The sequence below is a fragment of the Pecten maximus genome, chromosome 6 (genome assembly GCF_902652985.1).
Source record: "Pecten maximus chromosome 6, xPecMax1.1, whole genome shotgun sequence".
Lineage (NCBI taxonomy): Eukaryota > Metazoa > Mollusca > Bivalvia > Pectinida > Pectinidae > Pecten > Pecten maximus.
The window spans coordinates 28,883,487-28,906,075 of NC_047020.1; the positions used below are offsets into that span (position 1 = coordinate 28,883,487).

General features: G+C 36.1%; 1 protein-coding gene across 1 annotated transcript; it reads right to left on the reverse strand.

Annotated features, from left to right (window-relative positions):
• Nucleotides 1–7,395: 7,395 nt before the first annotated feature.
• Nucleotides 7,396–21,579, reverse strand: LOC117329471 (serine/threonine-protein kinase PLK4-like). Its single transcript, XM_033887426.1, is given in 20 exon segments — nucleotides 7,396–9,332; nucleotides 9,631–9,737; nucleotides 9,904–10,188; nucleotides 10,589–10,715; nucleotides 10,919–11,013; nucleotides 12,564–12,697; nucleotides 13,812–13,877; nucleotides 14,501–14,616; nucleotides 14,834–15,078; nucleotides 15,305–15,866; nucleotides 16,282–16,365; nucleotides 16,367–16,513; nucleotides 16,515–16,608; nucleotides 16,904–17,136; nucleotides 17,399–17,487; nucleotides 17,858–17,970; nucleotides 18,404–18,518; nucleotides 19,814–19,909; nucleotides 20,334–20,429; nucleotides 20,993–21,579. Coding segments are annotated over 20 exon segments (3,048 nt in total). The 5' UTR covers nucleotides 21,119–21,579; the 3' UTR covers nucleotides 7,396–9,214.
• Between the last annotated feature and the right edge of the window lie 1,010 nt (nucleotides 21,580–22,589).

Sequence of the window (22,589 nt, forward strand, 5' to 3'; positions counted from 1 at the left end):
ACAGTAATACAGGATTAGTAATATCTGTGATGTCAAGTTTACAAATAAACAACATTGAGAAAAAAAAATCAATACTTTAGATGTACAAAGATCAACAACAGGACGGGGTAACATGTGGACAGGAAAACAAAGATCATTACGGTATATCAGATACTATCGGCTATAATTACACGTGTACTAAACAGTGTACAAAGATCAACATTAGTCAGGGTGACACGCACTCTAAATGAAACAAGCACACCACAGGGGCATGTTACAATAATAATGTACATGAAATGATTTCAAAAATATATGTGGATTAGTATAAACATACCATGTATACATTATTATTGTAACGTGCCCCTGTGAGCACACAGAGTTCTCTTATTACATCAGTGAGTGCCCTTACAAACCCCACAGGCTTTTATTTAGGAATTAAGGTCTTGCCATGTGGTGCTAAATTGAAAATTAATGAAAAGGTTGATGAGAGTAAAATTTCAATTTGATCTGTAGATTAGATTTTGCCATGACAAGAGATGAAATTTCTCTGAAATTTGTTATGTGGCTTAATTTGTAAAAAGGTTTAAAGGCTAATCATGTTCAGTGAAACTGTTGGGAAATTACTTTTTTGCTGAACAAGAGTTGTCAGCAGACAACATAAGTCACAAGGTGGGTTGAATTTCAGAATAAATATTCTGAAATTAGGTCAAAGGTCAGGGTCAACATCAGCAGGTCCCAAATGTTGCACCAATGGAAAGGTTTTGTTACAAGGAACATGTACATGTATACAAAGCCCTTTTTCATACAATTAACACATTGTGGCCAAGGTTAAAGTTTTTTTGAAGTAGGTCAAAGGTCATAGTCAAGGTTAGTAGGTCTGCAAATTAACTAATTAAAAGGTCTTGTGACAAGATACGCATGTGAAATTCCTCAGCTGTATTCTCATTAGTATTAACACAACATTGTTATATAAAAACTTTAACCTAGATGTCTACAACTCCGGCGCCTACAATGCTGGAGATATAGCAATAACTCCCCTTGACTTCGTCCCATTGAGGTAGAAATGACATTGGATCAAGGGAATTGTTCAAACAGGCATCAATCTTACAAATTATCAAAGAATACATACACAACTGTCAACCAAAGTAGTTAACATTCATAAGAAAAACTAAGAAAATACTTCAAATGAAATAAGTCTCAGCTGGTGATGTCAGTAAATGATGGGAGTCACCAGTGATGTCAGTAAATGATGGTGTCACCAGTGATGTCAGTATATGATGGAGTCCTCAGTGATGTCAGTAAATGATGGAGTCCTCAGTGATGTCAGTAATTGATAGTGTCACCAGTGATGTCAGTAAATGATAGTGTCACCAGTGATGTCAGTAAATGATGGAGTCCTCAGTGATGTCAGTAAATGAGTGTCACCAGTTATGTCAGTAAATGATGGTGTCATCAGTGATGTCAGTAAATGATGGGTGTCATCAGTGATGTCAGTAAATGATGGGTGTCATCAGTGATGTCAGTAAATGATAGTGTCACCAGTGATGTCAGTAAATGATGGAGTCCTCAGTGATGTCAGTAAATGATAGTGTCACTAGTGATGTCAGTAAATGATGGAGTCATCAGTGATGTCAGTAAATGATAGTGTCACTAGTGATGTCAGTAAATGATAGTGTCACTAGTGATGTCAGTAAATGATTGAGTCACCAGCGATGTCAGTAAATGATTGAGTCACCAGTGATGTCAGTAAATGATGGGTGTCATCAGTGATGTCAGTAAATGATTGAGTCACCAGCGATGTCAGTAAATAAGTGTCACCAGTGATGTCAGTAAATAAGTGTCACCAGTGATGTCAGTAAATAAGAGTCACCAGTGATGTCAGTAAATGATAGTGTTACTAGTGATGTCAGTAAATGATAGTGTCACCAGTGATGTCAGTAAATGATGGAGTCACCAGTGATGTCAGTAAATGATGGAGTCATCAGTGATGTCAGTAAATGATAGTGTCACCAGTGGTGTCAGTAAATGATAGTGTCACCAGTGATGTCAGTAAATGATGGAGTCCTCAGTGATGTCAGTAAATGATGGGGTACTCAGTGATGTCAGTAAATGATGGAGTCCTCAGTGATGTCAGTAAATGATAGTGTCAACAGTGATGTCAGTAAATGATAGTGTCAACTGTGATGTCAGTAAATGATAATGTCACCAGTGATGTCAGTAAATGATAGTGTCACCAGTGATGTCAGTAAATGATGGTGTCACCAGTGATGTCAGTAAATGATGGAGTCATCAGTGATGTCAGTAAATGATGGAGTCCCCAGTGATGTCAGTAAATGATAGTGTCAACAGTGATGTCAGTAAATCATGGAGTCATCAGTGATGTCAGTAAATGATGGAGTCATCAGTGATGTCAGTAAATGATGGAGTCCTCAGTGATGTCAGTAATTGATGGTGTCACCAGTGATGTCAGTAAATGATGGAGTCCTCAGTGATGTCAGTAAATGAGTGTCACCAGTTATGTCAGTAAATGATGGGTGTCATCAGTGATGTCAGTAAATGATGGGTGTCATCAGTGATGTCAGTAAATGATAGTGTCACCAGTGATGTCAGTAAATGATGGAGTCCTCAGTGATGTCAGTAAATGATAGTGTCACTAGTGATGTCAGTAAATGATTGAGTCACCAGTGATGTCAGTAAATGATGGGTGTCATCAGTGAAGTCAGTAAATGATTGAGTCACCAGCGATGTCAGTAAATAAGTGTCACCAGTGATGTCAGTAAATAAGTGTCACCAGTGATGTCAGTAAATAAGAGTCACCAGTGATGTCAGTAAATGATAGTGTCACTAGTGATGTCAGTAAATGAGTGTCACCAGTGATGTCAGTAAATGATGGAGTCACCAGTGATGTCAGTAAATGATGTAGTCATCAGTGATGTCAGTAAATGATAGTGTCACCAGTGGTGTCAGTAAATGATAGTGTCACCAGTGATGTCAGTAAATGATGGAGTCCTCAGTGATGTCAGTAAATGATGGGGTCCTCAGTGATGTCAGTAAATGATAGTGTCACTAGTGATGTCAGTAAATGATAGTGTCACTAGTGATGTCAGTAAATGATTGAGTCACCAGCGATGTCAGTAAATGATAGTGTCACTAGTGATGTCAGTAAATGATAGTGTCACCAGTGATGTCAGTAAATGATGGAGTCACCAGTGATGTCAGTAAATGATGTAGTCATCAGTGATGTCAGTAAATGATAGTGTCACCAGTGGTGTCAGTAAATGATAGTGTCACCAGTGATGTCAGTAAATGATGGAGTCCTCAGTGATGTCAGTAAATGATGGGGTCCTCAGTGATGTCAGTAAATGATGGAGTCCTCAGTGATGTCAGTAAATGATAGTGTCAACAGTGATGTCAGTAAATGATAGTGTCAACTGTGATGTCAGTAAATGATAATGTCACCAGTGATGTCAGTAAATGATAGTGTCACCAGTGATGTCAGTAAATGATGGTGTCACCAGTGATGTCAGTAAATGATGGAGTCATCAGTGATGTCAGTAAATGATGGAGTCCCCAGTGATGTCAGTAAATGATAGTGTCAACAGTGATGTCAGTAAATGATAGTGTCAACTGTGATGTCAGTAAATGATAGTGTCACCAGCGATGTCAGTAAATGATAGTGTCAACTGTGATGTCAGTAAATGATAGTGTCACCAGTGATGTCAGTAAATGATGGTGTAACCAGTGATGTCAGTAAATGATGGAGTCATCAGTGATGTCAGTAAATGATGGAGTCATCAGTGATGTCAGTAAATGATGGAGTCCTCAGTGATGTCAGTAAATGATGGAGTCACCAGTGATGTCAGTAAATGATGGAGTCATCAGTGATGTCAGTAAATGATGGGTGTCATCAGTGATGTCAGTAAATGATAGTGTCACCAGTGATGTCAGTAAATGATGGAGTCCTCAGTGATGTCAGTAAATGATAGTGTCACTAGTGATGTCAGTAAATGATGGAGTCATCAGTGATGTCAGTAAATGATAGTGTCACTAGTGATGTCAGTAAATGATAGTGTCACTAGTGATGTCAGTAAATGATTGAGTCACCAGCGATGTCAGTAAATGATGGAGTCACCAGTGATGTCGGTAAATGATAGTGTCACTAGTGATGTCAGTAAATGATAGTGTCACCAGTGATGTCAGTAAATGATGGAGTCACCAGTGATGTCAGTAAATAAGAGTCACCAGTGATGTCAGTAAATGATAGTGTCACTAGTGATGTCAGTAAATGATAGTGTCACCAGTGATGTCAGTAAATGATAGTGTCACCAGTGATGTCAGTAAATGATGGAGTCATCAGTGATGTCAGTAAATGATAGTGTCACCAGTGATGTCAGTAAATGATAGTGTCACCAGTGATGTCAGTAAATGATGGAGTCCTCAGTGATGTCAGTAAATGATGGACTCCTCAGTGATGTCAGTAAATGATGGAGTCCTCAGTGATGTCAGTAAATGATAGTGTCAACAGTGATGTCAGTAAATGATAGTGTCAACTGTGATGTCAGTAAAGGATAATGTCACCAGTGATGTCAGTAAATGATGGAGTCTTCAGTGATGTCAGTAAATAATGGAGTCCTCAGTGATGTCAGTAAATGATAGTGTCACCAGTGATGTCAGTAAATGATAGTGTCATCAGTGATGTCAGTAAATGATGGAGTCCTCAGTGATGTCAGTAAATGATAGTGTCACCAGTGATGTCAGTAAATGATGGAGTCATCAGTGATGTCAGTAAATGATGGAGTCCCCAGTGATGTCAGTAAATGATAGTGTCAACAGTGATGTCAGTAAATGATAGTGTCACCAGTGATGTCAGTAAATGATGGGTATCATCAGTGATGTCAGTAAATGATGGAGTCACCAGTGATGTCAGTAAATGATGGAGTCTTCAGTGATGTCAGTAAATGATAGTGTCACCAGTGATGTCAGTAAATGATGGAGTCCTCAGTGATGTCAGTAAATGATAGTGTCACTAGTGATGTCAGTAAATGATAGTGTCACTAGTGATGTCAGTAAATGATAGTGTCACCAGTGATGTCAGTAAATGATGGTGTCACCAGTGATGTCAGTAAATGATGGAGTCATCAGTGATGTCAGTAAATGATGGAGTCACCAGTGATGTCAGTAAATGATGGAGTCATCAGTGATGTCAGTAAATGATAGTGTCACCAGTGATGTCAGTAAATGATGGTGTCACCAGTGATGTCAGTAAATGATGGAGTCATCAGTGATGTCAGTAAATGATGGAGTCATCAGTGATGTCAGTAAATGATAGAGTCACCAGTGATGTCAGTAAATGATAGTGTTACCAGTGATGTCAGTAAATGATGGAGTCATCAGTGATGTCAGTAAATGATAGTGTCACCAGTGATGTCAGTAAATGATGGAGTCCTCAGTGATGTCAGTAAATGATAGTGTCACTAGTGATGTCAGTAAATGATAGTGTCACTAGTGATGTCAGTAAATGATAGTGTCACCAGTGATGTCAGTAAATGATGGTGTCACCAGTGATGTCAGTAAATGATGGAGTCATCAGTGATGTCAGTAAATGATGGAGTCACCAGTGATGTCAGTAAATGATGGAGTCATCAGTGATGTCAGTAAATGATAGTGTCACCAGTGATGTCAGTAAATGATGGTGTCACCAGTGATGTCAGTAAATGATGGAGTCATCAGTGATGTCAGTAAATGATGGAGTCATCAGTGATGTCAGTAAATGATAGAGTCACCAGTGATGTCAGTAAATGATAGTGTTACCAGTGATGTCAGTAAATTATGGAGTCCTCAGTGATGTCAGTAAATGAGTCCCCAGTGATGTCAGTAAATGATGGAGTCCCCAGTGATGTCAGTAAATGATGGGTGTTATCAGTGATGTCAGTAAATGATGGAGTCACCAGTGATGTCAGTAAATGATGGAGTCTTCAGTGATGTCAGTAAATGATAGTGTCACCATTGATGTCAGTAAATGATGGAGTCCTCAGTGATGTCAGTAAATGATAGTGTCACTAGTGATGTCAGTAAATGATAGTGTCACTAGTGATGTCAGTAAATGATAGTGTTAACAGTGATGTCAGTAAATGCTTATATTTTCGAAAATCATTTCTTCTATTTTGCATACTTATTATTTAGACAATTGTGAAAGGGTGGGATACTATGTATAGGATTTGTGTTAACTCATGAACCAATCATGACATTATAATGCAGCTACAGAAGTTCTTTAACAGTCTCAGATTGGCATCAATTGTTATGCAACTGGAAACGGTAGCAATGGCAAAGTTCCCTCAAAAATGTTTATACCATTAATTAAAAAAGAAGTTTGAAAGGTATCAGTACCTGAAACCAATAAATTTCGTCTTGTTTTGAATATAAATGAGAGGCCCATGTAATAGTCATCTGAGTTCTAAAATATTTCAGTTAATTTAGCCCCGTCCATCAGCCTCCAGGGATCAGTCAGACCAACATATACATACCGTCAAACTGCCATCCCATATTGATAATCCTAACCAGGTTTGTATTGTTTCAATTGGCAATTTGAACAAATCATACATAAAACTGTTATTAACAAACATAAACTGTAGTTTATCCCCTCCGCTGGGACAAACAAGCAACCAAATAGTGATGAACTTCACAATTTTGATAAAGCACCCAAGACCCTAATCCATGAAGAAAATTTGATTCTTATTTTAGTCTTGAGAAGATTTTTGAAATTTCAGTCAAACCAACACCTTTTGACCTCATCGCTCAGTCCCCTGGGGGTGGGGACCATATAATATACAATTTTCATTGACCTTTGACCATGGAAGGTTTCTGAAAAATACCATTGAAATTGGTATAGGGGATTCTGAGAAGTCTTAAATGTGAATTGTTTATGGAAGCCACATGATGACAGACAAAAGGCAATTAGAATAGGTTAGAACAAAATATCCATACCCTGCCTACACTACTCTGACCATCTGTCAGAAATTGTCTGTCCATCGTCAGAGCAGCTATGAACAGGTCACTTGAGACTTCGTTGATGACGGACAAAAGGTGATTAGAAAGGTTAGAACAAAATATCCATACCCTGCCTACACTACTCTGACCATCTGTCAGAAATTGTCTGTCCATCGTCAGAGCAGCTATGAACAGGTCACTTGAGACTTTGTCGATGATGGACAAAAGGCGATTAGAGCGGGTTACTTAAGACTTCATCTCAGGTGGCCTAAAAAGGACTTAAACACTGATGAAGGTATTCAACTGTTTCATATAAACATATCTTTCTAAGATGGTTACACTTAATTAATTAGGAATACATTCCCAAGCATATGTATAACATCTAAACAAGATCACTGGAATACTTAGAAATGATAAGGAGACAGACTATTAGGATTAATGCCTTTATTTCACATACAATAGACTAGGTATGACATACTGTATGATCAGGTCCAAAGCCGTTACTGGCAGCAAGAAACAGGCTTCATGATTGGAGGAATGCTGTCACATGACTCATTAACAAATCCATACTTAAATACCATATTCGATGAGATTAAATGTATTGTATAAAATTAATCAAAGGTAAAAATACTGATGCTTTGTCTTGTTTTTTGTCTGTCAGACATTGTTGTGAATTTGCTAAAATATTTGTATAAATATAATCCACAGGTGAGGTGGAACCACACTAAAATGTAACATATAATGTTGCTTTCATTCTACTTTACAAATTTTGTATATAAAATACATGTACTTCTAATTTCAATTAAATAAAAATAACTTAAGAATCACAGAAAAACTACTAAAATTATATAAAAGAACTTAAAAACTATGATCTCTAAAAGTAACAGTGTATTTGTATATTTTTCAGAGAAATTTTAAATGTGGCAAAAGCTAGCACAAAACAATGTAATGTGTAGCACTGATCAATGTGATAAGCACGATGTCGGGTTGGCTCAGGAAATACACTACAAACACTTGATATAGCCTCTAGTGGTCAGGGTCTGCCCGAAAGGGAATGTGCTACTATAAATTATATTCAAATTCTGTCTTTGAAATGTTTTATACTTTTGCTGAACAGACATTGAAGTAAAGCACAGTAATGTGTTTGATTTTTTCTTTCACTGGGGTCATTCTATGAGGTCATTCTATGAGGTGGACAAGCTTGAGACCAAACTAGCACTAACGGGAGCTCTATCAACGCACCCGAACACGACCGGGATCGATGGCCAAGCTTTAGGGGTGTTGTGCAGGTGAGACTAACAGACACATGATTATGTCATAACATGTATGTACCTATCTATACATACAAAATTCACCCAACTCTTACACCATAAACATACAAACTAACATATCTTCAATAGGAATACTTGCAGTATTTCCATTTCCCACATTTTTCATCCAAGCCGACAGATATACTTTACATATTTCTCTCACTTTTCCTTCCCTTACAATACATACATTCTTTATCATTATCATTTATTATTTTTTTTTTTTTTTTACATTTTTACAGATAAACTCTATATACACACATGAAACTATATATACTCTGTACATAGAGTATACACAAAGTATACCACGCCCTCTTACATACATAGAAATATTTACTCTGTACATGTATACAAATCTGTTTCACTTACAAATACATACATATAAATATATACTTTCTGTAAATAATGCCTACCAATCTCTCTTCTAATACATACATATACACATATATATACTCTCTGTACATACACATATCACTTACTTACAGACTGTACAAATGCCACCTATACACTAACTAAAACTAACATATACAAATAGCTGCCTAGGAAGATTTACTTAAAAACTAAATATTGATTAACAAATAAATAGTGACAAGTCTATCAATGTATATTCACGACAAATTAAAACAAAGTCATACATTCATTAAGAATCATTATCACTGACTAGTTAAAACAGAATTGTGAATATTCATCATAGACAAACATTTATGAGAAATGAGAAGAAATGGACAGTAAGAGTAAAAATATGAGCAACAGAAATTGAGTAGAGAAATATCACAGCACCTTGGCCCCATCACCGACAACTCACACACTAATCTCAATATTCTTAATGAAGTCTGAGAATTCTATCTCTGTTCTTCAGGTGAGATGACAGTGATTGGGAGTAAAACAAGTTCAATATGGCACTATTAGTGAGAATGTTGCATTTGGACACTCCAAACTATCTAGCGTGGTTGTGTCCCACCACAGAGCGCTCTTGTTGTAGTAAGGTGCTCCAGCACGACCGGCACCTTCCCCAGGCGTGACTTGACAAGGTCAGGTAAGATATCTGTCTTCTGAAACCTGTCATAAAAAAATGCTGGCTATTAATACTTCTTCTCTGTTGTTAAAAATATCTTGAATTTTAAAAAAATTAATGACAAATACAATCACTGCCATAAATTGTCTGGTGTCTGTATTACAGACTATAACAAACATATTATCATACACTATTTAGAACCTGTACAATCAGACTAGACTAGCATTTCTGTCGGATTTACGTTCCATACTACAGTGTATATTCAGTGAAAGTTTGTTTTTACATGAAAATTCACACTTGACCACTCAACCAAGTAAAACGTTATTTGTGAGTAATACGTACCTGAAGAGCTTGCCCTGAGTATCAACAAACTTGATAGTGGTTGTGGTTGAGCGAACACCAAGCTGAGTGCCATCATTGAACTTGACCCAGATCTCACCATTTGTAAGCTGTAAATAGATATTAAATAATCAATCAGCATCCGATATAAACATGACACCTCATGGCTTAAAAGTCTGAAAATACTTTAATTCATACAGAACAACCATAGATTGCTTTACACAGCTAAAGTATTTATCAGATCAAAGCTTTATGTTAATTCTAACACATATTTACCTGCGAGGCTATGCCTACATCAGGCACATAGACTTGGCGTGTGATGTCATGACCACCTTTCCTCAGCTGACTTCCTCCACTGTGACTGGAGGTGGGACTAGTGTTGGCCCCTCTTTCTGCGCCAGTGCCCAGTTTCTCTAACCCACCGGTAAGCTTATCCAGCCCAAGCTTCTCGGCTGATAATCTCACAGCCTCTGACTTAAGGGTACGGTCCTGAGAATCAGTCACAGATTGGTCAACACAATCAGTCATCGTGCTTACCACAGTCCCATCAAAGGAGGTCATCTGTAAAATAAACAAGCATTAGGTTATTTTGTCATCAATTTATAGAAACATACAATGAAATATGATTGAAAATTAGGCAGAATATTGTAAACATGGAAATTCATGCTAAATACGTAAAGCCCATTTGGCCGTGAAAATTAACCCCACACATTTTGTGATGTATGTGGTATTTATGTAACTGGTGAAAAAAAAAAAAAAAAAAAACTTGCAGAAATACCCCCACACATAAAATTTACCTATCCAAGTTGAGAAATTAAACCACTTCAGAAATAACCAAACTAAATTTGACAAATTCATAAGTTTAAACTGTACATTTTTCAGACAGAACATTCTATCAACATATTTGAAGGCTTCTTTATACACATATTCCAGATCATGAAAAAATGTTGACTGGACATACCACAGAAGGAGAAGGTCGTGATCCTGATGAAGGTGTGCTCATGTTCTCAAATGCCCCTGAGCTTGGCCCTGTCCCACTCGTCGATGTGGACCGACCAGAGTCATTTAAATTCTGGTTTTTTGGACGACTGAAAATTGTAAACAGAAGACATTGAAGGAACTGAACATCAAAATATACACTTGAGATTAATTATTTGAACTGGCAAATGGAATCTATTTTTTATACATTAACAAACATTTTCCCTGATATTGGTTTCAATACTTAATTTATAGAAGACTTTAATTGTTTCCACATTGAAAATTTTGAAAGACGAAATTTGTTGGAGCTTACCTGCCAATGATGATAGGGAAGAAGTGTGTTTTTAGAGCACATCTCTGTTGAACAGCACTGATCACCAACTCTATCTCCAGACACTGTTGTCGACACTGTAAAACAAGACACAACCATATCATCAGCATATCAATCATGGAAATGTAGCCGAACCAGGATTGTTGTAAGTCAAACACTGAATTAGTAGTATACTAGCCACGTCCTAAACATCCTAACCACATACAGCTTGACACGTCCTAAACATCCTAACCACATACAGCTTGACACGTCCTAAACATCCTAACCACATACAGCTAGCCACGTCCTATACATCCTAACCACATACAGCTAGACATGTCCTAAACATCCTAACCACATACAGCTAGACACGTCCTAAACATCCTAACCACATACAGCTAGACACGTCCTAAACATCCTAACCACATACAGCTAGACACGTCCTAAACATCCTAGCCACATACAGCTTGACACGTCCTAAACATCCTAACCATATACAGCTTGACACGTCCTAAACATCCTAACCACATACAGCTAGACACGTCCTAAACATCCTAACCACATACAGCTAGACACGTCCTAAACATCCTAACCACATACAGCTTGACACGTCCTAAACATCCTAACCACATACAGCTTGACACGTCCTAAACATCCTAACCACATACAGCTTGACACGTCCTAAACATCCTAACCACATACAGCTTGACAAGTCCTAAACATCCTAACCACATACAGCTAGACACATCCTAAACATCCTAACCACATACAGCTAGACACGTCCTATACATCCTAACCACATACAGCTTGACAAGTCCTAAACATCCTAACCACATACAGCTTGACACGTCCTAAACATCCTAATCACATACAGCTAGACACGTCCTAAACATCCTAATCACATACAGCTAGACACGTCCTAAACATCCTAACCACATACAGCTGGACACGTCCTAAACATCCTAACCACATACAGCTTGACACGTCCTAAACATCCTAACCACATACAGCTAGACACGTCCTATACATCCTAACCACATACAGCTAGACACGTCCTAAACATCCTAACCACATACAGCTAGACACGTCCTAATCATCCTAACCACATACAGCTTGACACGTCCTAAACATCCTAACCACATACAGCTTGACACGTCCTAAACATCCTAACCACATACAGCTAGACACGTCCTATACATCCTAACCACATACAGCTAGACACGTCCTAAACATCCTAACCACATACAGCTAGACATGTCCTAAACATCCTAACCACATACAGCTTGACACGTCCTAAACATCCTAACCACATACAGCTTGACACGTCCTAAACATCCTAACCACATACAGCTTGACACGTCCTAAACATCCTAACCACATACAGCTTGACATGTCCTAAACATCCTAACCACATACAGCTTGACACGTCCTAAACATCCTAACCACATACAGCTTGACACGTCCTAAACATCCTAACCACATAAAGGTAAAACCATATAGAGTATTCCTTTATTTTCAGTTTCATATACTTCTGATGTTATAAGATATATAGAGTCCCACAGAAAAGCACTTGTCCAGGATTCAAATATCTGAGTCCCAGAATAAATAATGGTAGTAAGGGGTTTCTATAGAAACGTTAGTGACTTACCTGTTTGACATAAACAAGCAGTCTTAGTGTCTCCTCTGTTAATCTCTCCTCTGCTGCTGCAGAGTCCAGTACTAATGACGTCCCAGACTTTTCGATTATTCTCGTGTTGGTTGAGTTTATGGTAAATTTAGCACCTGAAACAAAACAAAATTCTGTTCAATTTTGTTCAATACCCATAATATAGTGAATAACTGATTACTGCTATAAATAGAATAAAATTTCTAGTGATTACAATATAGACCAGGTATATTGAAGCTTAGCTATGTTCATGCTAAAAGATAAATTTGATGCAGGTCAACGGATAAATGCATACAAATTGTATATAAAGCCATTTATATTATTTAAATAAATTCATGTACATTGTATATTAAAACATAAAAAAGTGTAGCTTATATCAATATTAAAATGCATCAAGTGCTATTAATTTATGACAATTTGAAAAAGAAAAAAAAATTTCCATGAAAACCACATCTACTAAGATTGAGACAGGACAAGAGAAATAGTTTTTAAAAAAGACATGAAACAGTTTGTACAACACATGCTGGTATACAGATAAAAAAAGCTGGGAATTTTTTTCTGTAGTAAGGTAGAAAAGCTCTTCACAGAACAAAAAACACCAGGAACAGTACTAAAGCACTCTCGTCAGATAGAGTATGGCAATGGACGATAAAAATGTAAGGATTGGACTGTGTAGGAAAGGTTACCATGCATGACATTTGACCTCAAAGGCCAGGAAACACACCAATCAACAACCAAAGACGTGTGCAGACGGCACAACACCCACGTTACTCTCCGCCACACATTAATCATATCATTCACTAATCATAACTTTGATACAATAATAAAAGTTTAAAATGTAGTTTTTCACTGTCAACTATAGCAAAATCTAAATCAATCAGTATTCTTTTTTTCTCATGAAACAATTATAAAATACTTGTACAACATTATTTTTTAAATAATTGAAAAATATCTTGTATGACATATTTCTTTTTAATTTGTTAAAAATTTGAATAAAACATTATTAAACACACAAACATGCTTGTTAAGATCAGAAGCATATACGCATACTTGTTTTATATCCAGAACTTGACACAAGGTTTTATTTGGATTTAGATCTTAACAATATCATATCTTATCTAAATTACCAAGATTACATTATAATAGTCATGAACACATATCTGAGTTTCAGTGTGGAGGGGCGGAGAGTTTTTGTACGTGGAGGGTCTGGCCACAGGTGTCAAAACTTACTGCGAGGAGGGGCAGATCTGCCTGCCCCACCAGTGGAGTTCACGGTCTCATCCACTACATATGACCCTTCAAATACCATATAAATCACATCTCACTCTTCTCTCACTAACATTTCCTCATGTAATAGGTCCAACCTACTTGAAGTCACAAGTGTTTGTTCGACACTAAATTACACAACTTGAAATTGCTTTACAATGGTCACATGTTAACGTCAATATATCATCGAGAGTTATGAAATTTTCATACAGGAAAAATATTCTTTGATGACTCATTTATTGATGACAAATAGGACATTCAAGGATTTATCATTGAATATCAAATACACTTAATTTATCCCATCTCCAGTGGCCAACCAAAACATTACTGTTACAGTTAGTCTGTACCATCGAATGTCATAATCTCATCAGAATAAACTTCATATCACCACACATTAACACCAAAGATTTTATTCTCCTTTCTCTATAAACACAGTTCTGAACTTTTCTTACAAGCAATTCCGAAAACTTAAAACATAAAAACACAGGTTTGTTGTTATCTTTCATGTGAAATATGTTACTGTATATTTCGATTAACTAGGGCTAGACTCAATTTTATTACTGGGATCAGTTTCTTCAGTCAAAAATCAACAACAAAACTGATCAATTCTATTGATAATCTATCACTATTCTATTGTCTAAAGAAAAACATACCATCGTAAAATATAGCTTCAAAATCAGCATCAGGCGAGTTTTCCATCAGCATACACTTGGCTCTGCTGGTAAACAGAGTCACTTTTGGTGTCTTGGATCTTACCAGCTTCACAAACCTACAGGAAAAGTGAAAGTTTTAGAAACTCATTAATTCACTTGCTTGTTTTTCATCTGTTATTTGATAACCAAAATGTTAGCCAGATCATGCATCAGGTCTTTATGACTTGCTTTAACCAAAGTTTTATATTCAGTCTATGATTTGTTATGATTTGTTAAGAACAAGTGATGTCCTCTTTAAATGCCATATTTAATAAGGGAATCAGGTTACTTTACCTGGAAGCATACTGGTACTTCTTCCAGTATTTCTCTGGGAGTGTGTCGAAAGTGTATGATTTAGAGGGAACAGGAGGTAGAGGTACAGGAGCGTCACCGACAGGTTCACCGCGTCCATTGTTGGGCTGGTAGATGTTGACCGTATGTCCATCCACGGAGATAAGAAACACTTCCACAACCTTCTCAACCTTCTGTTTTTGCTTGAGGAACTCCAAACATACATCTCCACACTCCAAAATGTTTACCTGGGAATAAGTTGGGATTCAGGTTTAACAGACTCATAAATGCAAACATTTAACAACTGTGATCTTTCAACAAAGAACTTCACTTTCTACATCTACAGCCTTTTTTTTTTTGCATTCATAGAATATATCCTTAACATATTGTATGTGAAAGAAATTCAATAAATTCTATTTGAAGAAATATACTGGGTTATAAAAAATTATAATGTAACCAACATAGAACACTTACAATGGCATTTCTGGTCCTCTGTCTGATATGACGCAGCCTTGATGAATTAAGGGGGAGCACCACATCACGTATTGTCTTGCTAGAGTTACTGGCCTTGATACTGCTGTGAACATTTTGGATGTCTTTACTTTGGTTACGGTTGGAGCCCAGCATATCTTCCATAGAATGACTGTGACTGTCCTGGTAGCGCTGGCCACTCAAGTGATCTAACTGAGGACAACGCTCATGCCAACTGCCCATGGCGTCGCCATCAAAATTGAGAGCTTTTTTAGTGTTCTGGAGGGAGAACTCTGTACCTTCCTGGGAGGACAGGTCCGACATAGCAGAACTGATGGAGGGTTTACTGGTGTCACTCAGCTGTGGGGGACTGATGCGCCCCCGGGGATCATTACTGTGGGTACTCAGACTGCAGGACCAACCTGTTGAACTGTTGGGGGTAGTATCTTGGTATTTGGTAGGGTCAAAAGTCGGTGCTCCATATAACTCCTGAGATTTGTCCTGACTATTCGTTCGCATGTAGCGGTCAGTTGAGCGCTGGCTACCCAGCCGAGCATCTTTGTCACTGTAACAGAAGACATTTATTAAAGCAAACCTGTTTTACTATTTTTACACTATAAGCAGTACAATATTCAAAATCTATTTTTGGAAACAAGAGAAATATTTTGTCCAGATCAGAGAAAAGAAAGAATGTTTGTAGTATGACACCTACTCCCACTTTGATGGAAATGTTCAGGTTTTAGCCAATGATAGGCAATTCTTAACTGTGATTTTTTTTTCCTCCACTCTTTCATAAAACTTTTGCAAAATTATATGCAGTGACATAGCACTCCTTCAAGAAAATCCACACATAAACAAGATGACTGGACAAGGTAGAGGTTTATCTGACATTTCAAATACCTTTTGTTTATAAAATGAACTATTCCATCAAAAGATATGGTTATGTAGCTTTTCTAAAGACACAGACATGAGAGACTTACCTATCTCGTAGGCGCACAGGTGGAGAGGGTGGATGTCGCAGCACTGGGTTGGAGGGAGGTGGGACTCCCTTTTTAGGAAAAAAACATATCAGTTTGCTCGGAGCCCTGTTTTTTGGCATTTGCTAAACTCTCCTCATTCTCAGAGATTTGGGATTCCAGAGGGAATGCTGGAAATGGGCGTGGCTTTGGATGACTGGACATACGTGATGATGAAATGGTTGCCATGGTACCCTCTGCCACTGTCAATGGATGTCTCCCCAAAGCCATGTGAACCCTTACTAAGGCTGCTGCTGTTATCCTTTGTCATGAACGGGTGGCTGAGGATTTCTGGGAGAGAGAGCAAGCAACAGTTGTTTAGCAAAGGATTAACAGTTAACACAGGCAGTGATTGTGGAGGTTTGAGGAAATCCTGCTGCATGGTAAACCCAGTTGATAAAGAAGATACTGCCTTACCTCATGGCCAGCAGAATAAACGAACCTAATACCAAATAATATTACGAGTTTATCATTTTCCAAGTAATAATTGACCTCATTTTTTTTTATTTTCAGAAAAAAATCTAGTATCTATATAAAACTGAAACACAAATGTGACTATGACTAACAAATAGAGACGTGAGACTACCTTTGAGATTCTGACGCTCTTTGGGGTTTTTCTTCAGGAGAGACTGGATAAGGTCCTTGGCCTCGTTAGATATGTGGTCAGGTAGATGGAACTCTGCTAAGATAACACGGTTTAGAGTAGTCTTAACACCCTCTGTATCAAAAGGAGGCCTGCCCACCAAGAATGTGTACAGCATACAGCCGAGGGACCACACATCTGCCTCCAGTCCATGTGCTGAGCGCATGGCAATCTCACTACAAAAACATCACAAAAACATTCTTTATAGTATAGTATGCTAATAAGTTAAAACATTATTTTCATTTAAAGTGAAATTTATTGATTATTTATGCCACATCTATGTGTTTTGATTATTTTGAACATTTACGATCAAAAGAACTTATTTAAAGACTTGATACATGCCAACAGAACAAAGACTACAGTGTGTGAGGTGAGACCTAGTAATAGGCAGTCATGTAGGTGATAAACCAGTAACTAGGATTTGAGTTAAGTACTCACGGCGAGATGTAGTTTGGAGTCCCACACATTGTGAAGTGTTTCTCATCAGGAATGTTCAGCTGAGTAGCCAAACCAAAATCAGCAATTTTCTATAATAAAGAAAATACACAATCATGATTACAATTAAAATTTCAAAATAGATACTAAAAAAAAAAAAAAAATTCTACTAATTTATAATTTTCACTTTTTATCAAATTCTACATCATTTGTAATTCAAATTTCGACAGAATCCAACTAGAATGTATATATATTTTACTATTATGTGAAAAACCTTTAAGCAACAAAAGTAGTATACTACTTAATTATGTACTCATATCTAAACTAAGCTTAGTCTTTGCTCATTTTACATACAAAATTTGGACTTCAAAAACTTCCAAAAAATATTTATGACGTTTGCAATTATTATACAACGGCAGCATTTTCTGAATAAGGCAAATTACAAAAGTTAAATGTCCATACCACATCCATGTTGCGTGTGAGGAGGAGATTGGCTAGTGTAAGATCACGATGAAGGATTCCATGCGAGTGTAGATACAGCATCCCCTTAACTATTTGTTTCATGAAGTGTTGAGCTGTAAGTAACAAAGACTGTTAAATAATCACCACACGACAAATAACACTTCTTTTAGTGATGATGGTTAACTTTGATGATGGTTAACTTTGACTAGTCAAAGATAACAATTTCAGCTTTTTTGTTATTTTCATATTTTTTTGTTTGTTTTACATATATTAAAGAATTTTTCAAATGTAGCAATGTAGGGTATGGATAAATAATATCATTATTTCATAATATTCCTTCACTTCATAGATGACATTTGGGACAAGGATAAAAACTCATAAGTAAGATTTAAAATGCATCTGTTATTACACTGAGAAATGTATACAGCACATAATCCAAAACATTCTCAAAATGACCAGTCATGCAAGACAGGGCCAATTATAAACTCTATATGTATCTGATAATCAGTAATAATAGGTGTCCCTTTGGTGTATAGTAGTACATACCTTCTGCCTCATTGAGCACCTTACAGTTGGCCTTTAGGTAGCGGTTGAGCTCACCGTTGTGGCTGATCTCCAGAACTAAGTACACATAGTTATTGTCTTCAAAATAGTTATACAGCTGCAACAAAAAATCACATCCAATTATTTAGACAACATTACAATAGTATCAGTTTTATCATTATAAACTTTTAGAGAATGTTTGAAACATGTATCCTGCTCCTGCTTTGTCAGAAATGGAGCTAATACAAAATCTAATTTTACATCTTGACCGCATATAAATTTTTGATACCAAAAGAACCAAATAGAGTGGTATTAACTTTTCATGAAATGTTCAGCAGTGTTACACTAATAGTCTTTAAATATTACAGTTGTGTTTTTGTTTACCACTGAACACACCAAGGTGGTCTACTCGCTACAAGCTCAACACATTTCAAAACAAATAACATGATTTTCCTTAACCTATATTAAAAGACTATCAACCTACAGTGTCTGATTTGTGGAATTGGACATTCAAATTATGAATCAGTTACATTTCATGCATTTCAACAATCGGATTAGTTTTACATGAGACTCAAAGAAGTAAAATTTTATAGAATTCTAGAAGCAAATGAACCATGGCAACTGCATGCTTGATAAGAGAACACAAATATTGATTAGTGTGTAATGTATGGTGGTCAGTGTGACCAGTGAAGGTGTGACATGTTTACACTGACCCTGGTAATGAGCTGACAGAATTCACTTAATCCTTATTAGGTGTAGTTACTGTATACCTCATTGACATGAGTGGCCCCTAATAATGTAGTAACATATTAATGTATGTATATTTTATATAACTAACCATATCAGTATCTATACACTCTAGTTAGCCTCAGATGTTGGTCTATAACAAAGCTAGTTCTAAGGTAATTACCAAACTACAAAATTCATTAATTACTTAAATCAGTAAATCAATTACAGTATATAATTATTAGTCATCACTATCACATATTACATATAGATTATTAGAAGTATTTCAATAAAGTAAAAAAAATACTAAATTATCAAAGTTTTAATTATTAAATAAAATAATGCACCAAGTAGAAACTAAAAAATAATATAATCAGTTTTAAATGATTAACAAAAATGATATAAAATATTTCCATGACCTATAAATATATATATGAATCTATACTTAGATATCCAGTTCACTTTACAAATACTTCTATTTTATCACTACTGGCCTATATAAAAGTCAATAAGTTTATAAACTGTGCTCTACCTGTAAAAAGGTAAATGTAGGCTGTATAACCCATTAAAGGTTCACTAAAAGTCACACAACATTCTGATAGTGGTCTATAACAGATTTAATTTTAAACCCCTGTATACCAGTTACTTGTTTATTGTATGTGTACAGTATATCAATTGTAGGTGTACCTCAAGAATAGACGGGTGTTTTAATCTTGAATGGATTTCTACTTCTTTCTTTACTCTGGCCACCATGCCCGCTGCTTTCATTAACTTCTTGTCAATCTGAAAAAGTGTAATCAGTTATGATAATGAATAAGTCTGAGAGATTGTTTATACATGTATTTATTTTTTACAATGCAAAACAGAGTTTAGTTGTATTATCAGATATTGGAATAAATTATAAATGGGATGGAAATAAAGTAAACAGGTGCATACAGATTGGTGTGTAAAAGTTGCCTAGATAGATTTAGAAAAACTCTGCATAGACCTGTATTTTCAGAGTAAATATTTATCATTTTTGCTACAAAATACCTGACATTGTAATTATACAGTCAGGATTAGCATGTAAACATCCACGCTTATTGATTGGAGCCACCTGACTTGAGAAACCATGTTGGGCCATTGTTGGCTCTAGATGTACAATTAATGTAATATTTAGAAACATCAGTCTATAGCTATGTATACAGTATAGGGAATTTACACATACCATCTTGATGGCCACCTCAAGACCTGTTTTGTTGGAGCGGGCACGGTACACACATGCAAATCCACCCTTCCCAAGGAGGTTCAACACCTGGTAGTCCTGTAAACAAATAAAAATCGTCACACGTTAATTAGCAGTTATGATGTATATACTTTATCATAAAATAGTTAGGATCTCTTGTCCACTAGCAGTAATACACTTTTATTTTACTACAATGCACATAATTTCTGTCAAAACCGCTTCTCTAAGTTCCTGTTGTCACACAATCTTTTTCCATGGAAAAGCCATGTCCTGTAATTATTGGAAGAAGAAGAAGAAGAAGAAGAAGAAGAAGAAGAAGAAGAAGAAGAAGAAGAAGAAGAAGAAGAAGGTTTTCAGACTTATCTTATCATAAATATCAAACACTTGAAAAGTCTTGTTATCATTTATGATATAACTTTTAAGTAAATTTATCTAGATCTTAAACAGGTGAATGTACCAATTAACAAGTTACTTAATAATGTTAAAACATGATCATGAGAGTATATATACTGTTCCATCACCTATACATTCACAATATCAATAAGTAGATTGTAATACATGAACAAGCCTTTTCAGAGTTGTCAAGTTATGTCAACAATATACAACTCCCTCATACAGTGTCTGACTGTTTACTACTGTACCTGTAGCGACTCCTCCAGCATCCTTTCTACACAAACATCATCCATTACAGAGTTGTCCCTTGGGGACATAACTCGGAAGGGGCTCTCACAGTACCAACTATCTATAAAGCTACTTGTGTACTTCATAGCTTTGGTACAATGTATTACTGCATAATAAACCTTCCAAGTCAAACACACGCCAAACTTTAAATGCCAGATCCCCGATAGCCACACAAATATAAAAAGCCCACATTTCTCCTTTTTAAATACAAGTTAGATCTTGCTTGTACATACAATTGATGTTAAATGTTGAGATTAAAGGCCCCAGTGACAGTGGTACCTGTTTGAGCAGGTTATGATCCGCTGTTTACCTGAGGGATTAGCTGAGGATTACTGGCAGCGAGGCATAGGGTGGGCAGTTATAAGGTGGCAGTTAGTAATGAATCCCAATGACCCCCTCAATTGTCTTATCAATGAGCCATTGTTATGTGTACACAGGTAACAAGATCAATCCTCCATGTACAAGCTCAGGCACACCGACCAATATATACTCTTACAAGATCAGATTACATTGGTATGTGCCAACAACCAATGGATTAATTCCAACATACATTTCACAATTAATATTGTTATCTTTAAATTTCATTGCTTGAAAAGAAAAAAACATTCATAGCAATGTTACCATTTAAATTTTATCTTTTATTAATTCTAAATTGTTGAATATGCATAAAAAGGAGTCATTGTTTGAATATTTGGTCAGATCACACACATACATAATACATATATAATGAATCATCATTATACTTAAAATGTCATCTTTTGTAAAAAAAAAAAAAAAAAAAGATTATTTTCCTTATTCATCAATTACTTTTAATTACCATGAATTTTTAGTAAATAACGCTCAATCATAAAGCTATATGTATAGTTTTTAAAAGCATTTGCAATTTGTATTTAAATTTTATTAACCTTGATGTTCACAGAAAAGATATGAAAATGTAAGAAGTATTTTCTAATTTAGTACACAATAATAAAAAAAAAAAAAATCCAACTAATAATTATTGTCTACGTACAGGATAAGTTTTCTTTTGTTTACTATTTTAATTTTAAAATAGATTTTTTTTTTTAATTCTCTATCACTTTAAGGTATGAAAATTACATAGAGTATTAATATTGCACATACCGTATATGTAATAATGAAACACTGTAACAACTTAAGTTATAATACCTGTGACGTTTCATGTTGCAGTAAGTATGGCATCCTATAGTACATACTCCTTATACAGGTGGCTCAACCAAATAATATCAGGACTTTCAATAGCTTTATGTGTGCATATGTAATGAACAAATGCAGGATTATCATATTTAGATTTAAATATTTTCTTTCTAAATTACAAAGTGGTGTGCATTCAATGTGTCGCTTTCTTAAGTTTTAAGTTTAATGCCAAAAATAAAGTCAAATCATGCATTAGGTGCCAACGGATTGTCAGAATGCCATTGTATAACTAGTCACTGTATAAGAAAATATCTGGGAGTGCATGTGTTAAGAACATGAAACAATAACTTGCATGTTAAGTGTATTATAGCATGTTTTCAATACTTCCAATGAGTGCCTGTACAA